Source organism: Heptranchias perlo, chromosome 32, assembly GCF_035084215.1.
Source record: "Heptranchias perlo isolate sHepPer1 chromosome 32, sHepPer1.hap1, whole genome shotgun sequence".
NCBI classification, from domain to species: Eukaryota; Metazoa; Chordata; class Chondrichthyes; order Hexanchiformes; family Hexanchidae; genus Heptranchias; species Heptranchias perlo.
Window position 1 is genome coordinate 8609040 of NC_090356.1, and position 12543 is coordinate 8621582.

Here is a 12543-nt window from a genome sequence, read left to right on the forward strand (position 1 = left end):
CAGGTGGTGTTTAAGAAAGAACGCTTTGCTTTCATTAGAAAGCGTACATTTCGTTTTCACAGTGCACAGTATTACTAAGTGGCAAACTTGGCCTTCGCAATTTCATTCAAAATCCATGATCATTTGTGAATATGCTAATGAATATTTTTTTCGGGGATTACAAATAAAATCCTTTTCACAATCCCAGTCAAGTGCTAAGATCAACGAGTAACCAGAAACAGACCATGGGTAGGCAAGTGAGCTCACGTGTGCCAAATGGAAATGCAAGACTAGATTAAAAATGTATGTGATGAGTGAATAAAGTCAAACAAATTCAATAAAAGCCGCATGGACACACACAAAAAGTAATGGCATGTTTCTCAGGTTAGTGGTGACCTTCCTTTTTTAAAGATAAACGTTAAAATATAAATACATTCTAATAAAAACTAATACAGGTATGTCGGTTTTTAATGCACAAAACATTACTGTACTTATTTTAAAGCCACTCAAGGTCTAAATAGCCACTTATTTAGCTTTTTTTAAAAACCGAAGGTATTACTAATTGTGAAATTCACACTGAAATGCTAAAGATGGATTTATGTTAATATTTTAACAAGGTGCAACTTTATTTTCCACTCATTCTGAAACTCACGATAATTTATTGGATCCTCAAAGTGGTAGTGCTCTATTCAAAAAGAGAGTGCTGGAAATACATAGCAGCACCATCAGTGGTAACTGCAGGAAGCAACTCACTGGGAACCTAGGTCCTGTTCCCTTCTCTAATATCAGGAAATTGGGCACATTTTCATGAAGCCTAATTGTGACTAATACGACCTCTTTATGAAGAACGTTCTTCCTGTGTCATTACTTTTTTTGTCAAAATAATTTCTGTATTTATTAGTGTCCTTATTCCACTAAGCTGGTAATTTTTTTTTATAACTTAGAAGTTTTATTCTAAGAGTATTATGAAATTCCACACTGGGGACAATGATAGCATAAATGTTCCCTATTTTCAGTTCATACTATGTTTGCCATGTTTTAAGAGAAAAAGACCGTTGACATGTACATTTGTTGGGAATGTTGTTATGACATAAACCAAAAAAAAATTCTGTGCTGTATGTAAAGTTTTTAATGGTTACTGGCTGTTTAGCTGATAAGATACAACTGTGTGTAACTCAGCCTTTATGGCCATTGCTCAGGTACTTCCTGTGGGGAAGTCATCTAATTTGGTTCATGCAAAGTTTGATTGTAGCAGGTGGTAAATCCCTGGCTCCTGCCCTTGCTAAGAGGCCAGATTGTCAAGGTCAGAATAAGACATTAAATGATAGGCTTTCATTTTCTTATACTTTTTCATTTCAGGTAGAACCCATTATCAGAACAGATCTACTATGAATTTTTAACATTTTCTATTTTATTTCAGACTATCAGAAGTTCAATTTTTCTTTTTATTTATGCAATAATATTCTATTCTTTTACTTCACTTTACCTAAAACCATACCTATTCCCCCACCTACGGTGAATGAAAATTCACATCTCAGAAGCTTTTTAGGAAGATGAATATAATGGTGGCATTCAAGTACAAGAACATGTGGACTTTGTGCTAACAAAGTCAAAAATGCTGCCACACTCTCTGTAGTAGAGATGAATTTGTAATCTATTAGTTTATAAAGATGTCAAAGAGATCAGATCATCACTAAACTAGTGGATCTTGCATGGTGCTCACAGCAAAAAACTGGGACTCTGAAAATTGAGTTTGTTGTAAAATAAGTGTACTTTTACTTGTCTCTGTATGTTGCTTCCTTGCTTATGCCTTTATTTTTCCTTTCTTAGGCTTTTATTTTCTTTTATTCCCCTCAATTCTTGCCAATTTTGGCTTGCTGTTCTATTCTTTCTTGACTTTATTCAACCTTTCTTCCATCTTTTATTTTAGTGCTTTGTCCCCTTTTGACACTGGTTTCATTTTTCCTGTTATCCATTTTGTTTTAGAATTATTTGCTTTTAAACGTTGTGCTTTTGTTCTGTTGTAACTCGGAGACCGAGCAGGTTGTGTGCTAACTTCTGCGCTGCCTGCAGGGAACATGATATGATGGCATAGAAATAGTTACAGAAGCAGAGGCTTTGAGCAAGGGTCGAGTGTAGGCGGCGGCTACGGTCAGGGAGTGTCTTTATTCAGGGCTGCCCATGCAGCTGGGGCACCTGGTAATGGTGCCAGAGACACTGTGGTTAGAAACCAACTGAGTTACTGCCTATTTCCTTCCCCTACCTGCCAGAGTGCAATGTGATAATACGAGAGCAGCAGATGACAAGGCTTTAGAATAGAAATTGAGTGCAGTGAGAGGCCCTAGCTTGGGTGTCTCTTCCAGAGCAATCCCTGGGGCCAGAGTCTGAGCAGGGCAACAGAGTCACTGTAGATAAAGGTGGTGGCAAAAGGAGATTGTTTGGTAATGCAGATCTGCAGCAGCTCAGACACATTTGAGTGTTTTGAAAGCACAGTTCGACACTGAGGCCAGAGCTGGACAGGAAAAGGAAAAGGCCATCTGGCATTACTATATGGATTGAGACACACCCAATCTCCACTTCCACTTCGCCTGCCTTTACTGTCACTAATATTTAATGTCCTGAATTTTGAAAAGACTATATAATGTAAAACTATATGTTCTACAACTACCTCTACGTTTAGCAATGGAATTGGATGAGCTTAGAATGGGAAAAAGTTGTGATTGAATGATGAAATCAATTTTTTTGTTTTTTTTTTACCTTACGCGATTTCTTAAATCCAGAAAGCACATCAGAATAAGTACAGAAAACACAAGAGAAAAAAGGGCATCAGTAAGGAGTAAGGTAAAGAATACATATTAAAACACACAGCACCCAGCCAAAATATAAACAACACTCTAATGGTTGCATGTCTTTTTGTGGAGGAAACGAGTTAGAGATAACAATTCTCCAGATGATTTGCATTAATTGCTCAGATAGTAAAAGCATTCACTACAGAGTTTTGGGTATCACTCATGGAGCTACATATATATATATATATACATATGCATGTGTTTGGTTGAAAATTAAAAAAATTCATTAAAACCACTAACCATGGATAGTGGCCAAGTGACCTGCTCCTGGGCCATTCTAAATAGTACGTGAGGGTAATGAAGGGGCTAAATTCCATTCCTACCTCCACTACCCCCCCACACTCCCCCATCCCACCCGCTCCTGGGGAAGAACCAACTAGCCTCCTCTCAGTGTCTCCCCCAGTATGGTGAGATGGGAAAATCACTGTGCAAACTTAAATCCTACCACTCTGTGGTACAGCACACTGGAACACCAACATGCTCCAACATGATAGCTATTTTTAAAAGATTCGTCTCTACACAATAACTTTTTCCATGAAACCTATTTTCAGCCTCTTGATTCAACTGGAATATATGTGTCAGGCCGCTGTATGAAGATCTACTGATCAATACGCACCCGCCTCGAAATTCGACCTCACAGTACCTGTTTTTCGGATGCTAAACGGCTTCCTAAACCTCCAATATGGCGGGCAGGATATTCATGGTCATTATGAGCCAGTAGTGTGCCGCCCACCATATTGGTGTAGGCAACAAAAAAAAAAATCGGCGTGCAGGGCCCACGCCTGAAACAGGCATTAGTCCCTTTGCATATTCAACAAAGGGGCCTAACGTCTGTTTGAAGCCCCCTCTGCAATACTATATTATTCTTATCACAGTCGATGCCAGGCAGACTGCAACCAACAAGATAACTTTTAAAAATATGCTTACCTGAATGTGGAGCTCGGAGGGGCAGGAATGCTCTTCCCGACCCCACATTAAAACTACACGGTCCACTGCTGCCCATCGCCCCCCCACCCGATCGCCGCCACTACCCCTCATCCCCGATCCCGGCCTCTGCCCACGCCGATCGCTGCTACCCACCCTTCCAGATCACCGCTATCCTCCCAACCTTTAATTACCCACCTGAGGGCCACTGCTGGCACCGCAGCAGCCCAATCTTCAAGTCCTCTTCACTGGTGAGTTGCCTGGGGATGCCTATTAGGTGTTCGAAGCTTGCTGGCTCAATGATAATGAAGCCCGAAGCCCAATTTCACGTGTGCCTCGGGCCTATCCATTCAGGCACAGGGATCATTCCCTGCGGCCCCATTTTTGGGTGCACTTGAATTTCTAGACCACTGCTTATAATCAGTTTATAACCAATGAAACTTTCAATATCCAGTAATAGAAGATGCCACCCACTTCTTTCCATCCCTGGTAGATTTAAAATGCTGACCACCTGGCAGTAAGTCATAGATGGGGGTTTTTATGAGGGAGGAAGAGTTTTTGGTTTCATGACTTCAGTGGTTTGGTCTATGCCTCATCGCACTTGCATGCACACACCACCCACACATCTGCTACCATCTCAAGAGCTCATAGTCTTAGCAATCCTCTGCATTCAAACCACCAGAAACTCAAAATCTTTGAACTGATACAGCAACGAGAACTCCTCCGCACATGAAGCCCTGACTAAAAGGGAAGAGTTTCTTTTCTGCTCTCCTGTATCAGAACTGGTCTTAAACTTCAGTGGTGAAATGATCCCTTTAGCCTTCATTAAGTTACTATGAATATTTCCCAGGCATTTCTTCTGCCTTTGGTCAGAGTAGTATATGTTCATTTAGCCTACCGGGTTGCCATTCCTATCCGCCTGCCCCTCCCCCCTCCCCACCAAGAGAATTTTGGAGCACATAAGTTATTCAGGATCCCATTCATTTGTAAATTCTACTCTCCTATGACATCCTAAGAGCACTGGGGTTTCATGCAGGAACTGTGTTTGTGGTGGCTATTTTGGTTGTCATGGCCACCAGGCTACTTGAATACAGAATACTCGGCCCACTAAGTAAAACACAGCTGATTAAGATTCGCACTAATAAAATAGAGAGAGGAAAGAAACAAGGGCAATGTAATCAAATAAATGACAACCACTAAAAAGTTTATTGTAAACCCTCAACTAATTCATTACCCTTAGTGGACAGCAGAATTTTGTTACTCTTCACTGGTTCCATTCACATCCCTGCAGGAGCCACTTGGAAGGGTTAGATGGTCTGGGCTGCAGGTTCCTTCATAACTACAGTCACCATTATTTGATAATCAGCCACCAAGTGGCGTGCTTGTGACAGAGTAAGATGACAGCCAGAATTTGCCTTCCCTCCTCATTACAAGCATTTTACAATTGGCATGCAGCATAGCCAAAACACCAATACCTTGCTCCAAACAATACTGAGATTCCTTGAGTAACTGGCAGCCCTTGCACAGAAACCTGCACTCCTCTGGTTGGGAGACAGGTGTCAGTGGTGGGAGAACCCTTTGGAAATTTAACTAGCAGCTCTTGGGTTGAACAGCAGCTTCAGTCAGAATATTCTTTGCAGTTGTATCAATATGCTCGTATTTTCAATCTCATACAACTGCTAAAAACATTTCTTGTATATTTCTGACAACAAATATATGTGGCTCTCAAATATAAGCTATTTTTCAACACTATCACTCAACATACCACAATCTTGGATATAGCAGGCATGGTTTAAGGTCGTATTATTAGACCATATAAACCATTTCAAGGCAGCGCAGCAGATTGGAGTGCCAATACATGGCACCATGGATTGGTGGGACATGGGTTTACTATAAAAAAGCAGAGCCCAGTTCCTTCCTCAGGGGAGGAAGGGGCACCCCAGCCCATTTTCAAATACCTCCTACTGGCTGGTTTCGGAGCAGCATGGCACAGGAAGACCCAATTGGGGCAAGTGGAGAGAAAAAAAACTGAAGAGAGAATGTTATCCTGAAAAACACATTCCTGCACCCCATTTATAACTCAAATTCCACAAGAGAAAGTACATAGAACACCCTCTCTAACACATCCTCTGCTACAGAACACTATGCTCTAGCACAGCCACCAACATGTATTGCATTAACACCCGCATTAATCCAGAAACCAAACCCGACACCCTCTTCCTCAAAAACCAGAAGCCCCAAGGTTACCTCAACCTCATCCCGAGAGAAATGATATAAAAGCCTGGAAAAGCTTCAGCTATAACTGGTTACAGTGATATTGACCAGTGTAGTCATGGCCTCCAAGTGTATTTCAGAATTTTTCTCCACCATTTAGATTGGCACAATTCTCTCATAGGAGTTTCTAGAGGAGGACTGCAGCATTCAAGCTATTCAAGAATAAAATAATTGAATATTTTATGGCAAACTTTTAGTCCATGGCACACCAGGCACCACAGAGTGGGTAGTTATATCAGGAATTGCTGGTTTGTGTATTTAAGTAGAGAAGACATCCTTATTTAACCATATGAAGGTGTTGGTTAAATCTATCCAGACATTGAAGAGTTGCTGCTTTTTGAATCAGAAGCTCATATCTATTGGCCCAAAGATTGTATAATTTGTTGAGAACCTGATGATAATAAACCGACAGAAACATCCCAGCCATAAGAGATAATCTGAAAATACAGCCGTAAAGTCAGACGTGACCTAGCACATTTGAAACCTGAATAATTTGCAGCTGACAATAGGAGGATTCCTTTCTACCTACCGGGGACTCGCCAGTGATGGGTTCACCCTTATTAATGGTCATTAATCCTTTCCGTCCATTTCTTTCAACAGTAACCACATTCCAAACATTCAATGGGATGCGTTCCTTACTCCTATTTTAAGAGAGGAAAATTATATAAGCCATTTTCAGCAATGAAAGAAAACAAGTAATGGCATTTCAAGTATTGTTAATTAAGGCAACAACCACTGCAGTAGCAACATTTGTATTCTATCACGAATACGTGCACACAAGAGCTGATTTTCCAAGTATGCACTGCCGACAGGGAGCTTTCTGCCGGCCACACATCAGGAAATTCTGCTCGCGATTTTCCTACAGTCATGTTTGGTGGGTGAGGCTCTCTGCTGCCCATGAATACTCGGAAGATTAGTCCTATGGGGCCAGTTCATTGGACTGGATTTCACAATCACATACAGAATGTAATTTAATGTGTTATGGATATACAATAGGAAAACAGTAGACATAAACTCTACCTAGGGTTACCAAGCCACCAGAATTGTCCTGGAGTCTCCAGGAATTGAAGATTAATCTCCAGGACACTGCTGGGAGCAACCCAGGAGAAAAGTCATCGGGGCTTTAAAATAAATCATTTTCTTTCAACACTTTTGTTTATTAGTTATAAAAATGCAGGAGTTGGAAAAGAAAAGGCTGTTTGACTAAAACTCAATTGGGTAATGAAGAGCCTGATCACTTTCTAATTGATGTGGGAAGACGTTGCCCACATGTTGGGTGACCAATGGGGGAACCGTGGGGATGGGGCAGTTGGAGGGAGGTCGTCACGTGATGAAACCTCTAGGATTACATCCAGCCAGAATTGGTAACCCTAACTTTACCCCATGAGTAAGGAAGGCTCCAAGTATATAGGACAGTCAACCAAGTAGGACACATTAAGGCCTTTTTCATGAACTTTATATCCTATTGTTTCTTTGCCAGCGTATGTTAGACTTTTGACCAAAGATGTAAATACGAGTGAGCAGTAGAGTTATTAAAAATGAATGCAGAACCAGCTATCATCTTTGCCAATATTTGCGAAAGATGGGTGAGTTAGCATGTTACAGGTTTAGCTTTCACAAACTTTCATTAAAAAAAGATTTAAAGTGTATGTGGTATTCTCATTGCTTACTTAGATAGCCCATAACATAATGGAACAACATTTAACTTATGCATGTGAATTCTCACCTGTGCAGGTTGTGATTTTTTTTTTCACCCAAATCTAATTAAAGCTATAAGCACTGCATAGAAAAAGATATAACAACAAAAGCTTGCATTTATATAGCACCTTTAACGTTGTAAAACCTCCCAAGGCGCTTCACAGGAGCGTTATCAAACAAAATTTTAACACTGAGCCACATAAGGAGATATTACGACAGGTGAAGTAGGTTTTAAGGAGCGTCTTAAAGGAAGAGAGAGAGGCAGAGAGGTTTAGGGAGGGAATTCCAGAGCTTAGGGCCTAGGCAGCTGAAGGCACAGCCGCCGATGTTGGAGCGATTAAAATAGGGAATGCGCAAGAAGCCAGAATTGGAGGAGCGCAGGAATTTGGTAAGAATCTTACTGCTACAGTAAATCAAGATATTGTACATTTTTCAGCATTACCTGATTACTGCTGGTCCTTTACCAAGGTCGTATTTAAACTCTAAGTAACCATCACGTAAATTTAATGAAACAAAGTCTCCACGGCCATCTGTCTTCTGCCCGTTGTAAAATATCATTCCACTGCGATCCATTGCCAAGAAGACCACCTCCATGGACAGCTTCTGACTGTAATCAAACATCACATTTACTGTCACATTAATAAATAGACAGTTTTTTTTCTCACTCATTTCGACTACCCTCTGGAATTCTACAGTCTCCCAATTCACTGTCCACATTCAGAGTCTGAATGGTCCAGCTAATAGATGGCTCCATGGTCACCATCAATATTATTCCTTCATCAACCCAGCAGCCAAGGAGATGCATTTGAAGAGTGAGGGAAAGCAGCCCAACAGCTAAGATCAAGAAACTGAACTTATTTTCCTGAACTTGGGAACACCGGTCTCCCAACTCATCAACCTAATGCTCCTGCAGTGTAGATAAACCCTAAAGTTCTTCCTCTTGCACCCTGAATATTTTTGAGAATGTATCACATCAAACTGCCAATTCCAAAGATCATTTAATCAGATATTGATAACAAAACAATGGGAAACAGCCTAGTTTGCTGCAACTGAACAGATGTCCCTCAAGCTGCTGTGTGGAAAAGTTGAGCAGTTTAATAGTTATTTGGTAATTTAAAGATTATTTAAACTTTCTACACCTTCCCACTTCGGTAGAATCTAGCGTCCCAGTGGTCCAAAGTTCAGCAAACCCCAAGTTAAATTATCAGTGCCTACTCTACCTCCCTAAAAGGAGTCTTACTCATGTACCAATACTGGAATAATAGAGATTTTGGTAAACAAGGTGACCATTTCATAACTGTACCATTATGGGGTGCCCAAATACTCCAACTGCAGCCTTACTAATGTCTTGTACAAATTTATCCTTACTTTCCTTTTTCATTCAATGCCAAACTATTAAAGCCAGAATCCCATTTACCTTTTTTTTATAGGTTTTTTCCACCTGAAATCCTACTTTTACAGATCATTGTATCTGAGCTCTTAAGATTTCTCAGTTCTTCCACTCCACTGAGAATTTCACCATTTAAGGTATATTTACCTTCACTGTTCTTTCCCAAATTGTATTACTTCACATTTGCCACTTATCTGTTCCGTCCCCTAACCTGTTAATATCTTCCTGTAGTCTTTCTGTATTTTTCCACACTGTTTGCTATGCCCCTAAATTTGTACGGTCAGCAAATATTGATTCCATTCCCTCTCACCTGACCATTTACAACCTTTTCAGAAGCACAGCAATCCAGTTTGAAAAGTAGCCAAAAGGGTTTTAATTTGGTAGCTAGGTTAAAAGATGATCATTGTACGTCTTTATTTTGGAAATTGTTTGGAAGAGAAATTTGGTGATTTGTAAACAGGGGCAGAGTACTGGCAGAGTCTAATTTTGGGTTTAGCACTTTGCTAAGCATCCTTGAACTCACAGCAAGTCGTTGACAAACGTGTGGATTCCATTCATTTCCAGGTATGAAAGTCCATTAAACTCTGGGATGAAGGCAGTGGCCTGGTTCTGCTCAGCTTCTAACACAAAAGAAAAGAAGTAGCTGTAAATATAACAAAATCAAACCTAATGTGGCATTGGCTTAGACCTAAAAATATTTCAAATAAATCTGACCCAACAACAGACAATACTGAAAAGTTTAAAATCTATATTTTAATTTTTCTTGCCATAATTATGGTGTGTGTAAATTTTATCATGGGAAGACATTGGAAGTCATACAGGATAACGCAAGACTAAATAAAATAGAAACAAAAGGTTATTCAGTCTAACAGTTATTGACATTGGGTGAGAACGGAATCAAGCTTGGCAGTGATGCCACCCATGGTGGAATAGTCTACTGGTACTCAGCATCTAGGCTCACAAATGAAGTATGGTCAATTGGATGAGATACCAGAGGACTGCTGGCTGCAGTGGAATTGCACCTCCGTTTCAACAAATACCTTCAGATACATGAGAGGAGAAAACTGGGTGGAATGTACTCCATCACAAAGGAGTTCTATCGGCGGCGGGGGGAGGGGGGGGGAAGGAAATTTCACTGGGGGAGGAAATTCACACAGTTGGGGGGGGGGCAGGGGGGAAGTTCCACTGGAGTGGTGGATCACTGGGGTTGGGCGGGGTGGGGGGTGAGGAGCGGGTTTGCGGGGAACTAATTAATACAATCTAGAAAAGTTTCAGGCTTGATCCTTGACATCAGTCAGAGTGGTAACGAAAGGCACTACAACTACTAGTTGCAGTGCTTCTGAGCTAGGGAAAAAGAAGAAAAGAAACGGAAAAAACCCTCAGCCAGGCCTCTGGCTCCTGATTGCCATCGAGTTACCCCTGCTGGATGCGTGAATATTCAGTGAGAACTGGACTGGATCTGTTCTAATCCCCCACCATGATTAAATAGCCTGCTGACACTCACTGTGTAGGCTTCCACATGAAGAAATGACACTTGGCTACGGTACTACAGGGCTTTGGTGGATACCAGGAATGAGCTCACTGCTTCCGCTCTCAGTTATAATTGATATGTATCCGAGTTAAAGTAGTCACAGTTCATTACACTAGCAGTTCAACTTCAAGACTTCCAATTTAAAATGGATCTCCAATGGCTCACAACAACAACTTGCATTTATCAATCAGCTTCTTACATGCAGGGAAAGCAATGCACCACCTTGTGTGTAGTGCGCCACACAGACCAGAAAAATCAGATTTGAATCTTGGTCTGTGCCAAGTTACCTTTTCTAGGGGGACAGCAATTTGGGCGCTACTGGACTACAAAGGGAGAAAAAAAAATGAGCTAGGGCTCATTACTGATTGTTGCACTGTGATTCCTGCTGAAAAGTGTATGTGTGAAAACTCTGGTGAGGACAAGATCAGGCTTGACTGTAATCCTATCCATGGCCAAATTATATGCCTCCATTCTCTGTCCAGGTTCATACATGAAAAATTGCCCCTTCGAACAAGTACCAGAGGCTGTCAGTGCTCTTAGAACTGTATCCTAGCATAAGTTAACCCATTCAGTGCAGGATTGGTGGGGGGGGTGGGCAGGGAAACAAATTGGGGGAAAAAAAGTTTTCCTGAAACTATTTCAAAGTGAAAGCAGCATTCTATATCTGCAATTTTGTCATATGGCATTCCATACTGTCACAAAACAACAATAAATCTCTATCTTGCTACATGTTATAGGGAAATAAATTTCCGTCACAATGCTATTAAATGTATAAATTTCTATTTATTAAATAGGCCAAAGGTTAAAAGAAATCTGAACGATCACTTACATTTGCAAGGTGTTGTTAAGACTGCATGGAATATTCTTACTCTCGAGCTCCCTCAATGAAAGAGTATCCACTCAACCAAGAACACAATATTCATTCTTTTAGCTCTTCTTCAGTTGTCATTTATAATTCAGCACACACTGCTTTGAACCTTGTCAACGCTATAGCACTCTGCATTCTCTTGGGAAAGGGTTGAATAGCTTGAACAACCCTCATGTAGCATGTTAAATGCAATGTAGAGTAGTTTCCCAAAATAATCAGTTTAAAGAGGCAACGTTCAAGTTCCAAGGGGCGGAAGGAGAACAAATGGTTTCAAACTGGTTTATATTTTATGTGCTTTTTTAAAAAAAAATGTTTGGGAGTAACTCTCTCCTGCCCGCCATCATAACTATATACTTCAACCTTTTGCCCCTTCATCTAGAAAGGCACATAAACCAGGTCACATCGGGCAGGAAAGTGGAGTTGAGGTAGAAGATCAGCCTTGATCTTATTGAATGGCGGAGCAGGCTCGAGGGGACGCGTGGCCTACTCCTGCTCCTATTTCTTTTGTTTTTAATTCAGCTAATAGAAACATATCCATAGAAGCAAGAAAAAGCCTTCTTTCTACTGACGTAAGAGTGACCCAGTTCAGTGCAGAGTGCAGCAAAACTGTCTTAATGGCCAAACAGCCGTAAGTATTAACTCAACTGTAATTTTGTAATGATGTGGAGATGCCGGTGATGGACTGGGGTTAACAATTGTAAACAATTTTACAACACCAAGTTATAGTCCAACGATTTTATTTTTAATCCCACAAGCTTTCGGGGGCTTTCCCCTTCCTCAGGCGGTGTGGAAGTGACAATTTCGAAATCTTCGCATTTTAAGATCACATAACAAAGCCTGGTGATTACGGCCTTATCTGAACTTAGAGCACCACTTAATGGTGAAGTAATGAACAGCAAGAACTGTGCACACAGATACCCAAGCCACCACCCACAATTTCAGCACGAGCCTCACCATTATCCTCACTTTTCCACCTGTCTAAATGAGTAGATTGTAGGAGTTTCACAATTTTTTTCTTCCAGCCTATCTC

General features: G+C 40.8%; 1 protein-coding gene across 2 annotated transcripts in view; it reads right to left on the reverse strand.

Moving 5' to 3' along the window:
* agrn (agrin) overlaps positions 1–12543 on the reverse strand; it is a 385222-nt gene that overhangs the window by 22923 nt on the left and 349756 nt on the right. For both annotated transcript variants that reach the window (XM_067970302.1, XM_067970303.1), the window contains 3 exons: positions 9638–9734; positions 8167–8331; positions 6556–6667 (listed from right to left, as the gene is read on the reverse strand). In XM_067970302.1, the coding sequence (XP_067826403.1) occupies positions 6556–6667; positions 8167–8331; positions 9638–9734 (374 nt within the window). The remainder of the gene's footprint in view (positions 1–6555; positions 6668–8166; positions 8332–9637; positions 9735–12543) is intronic.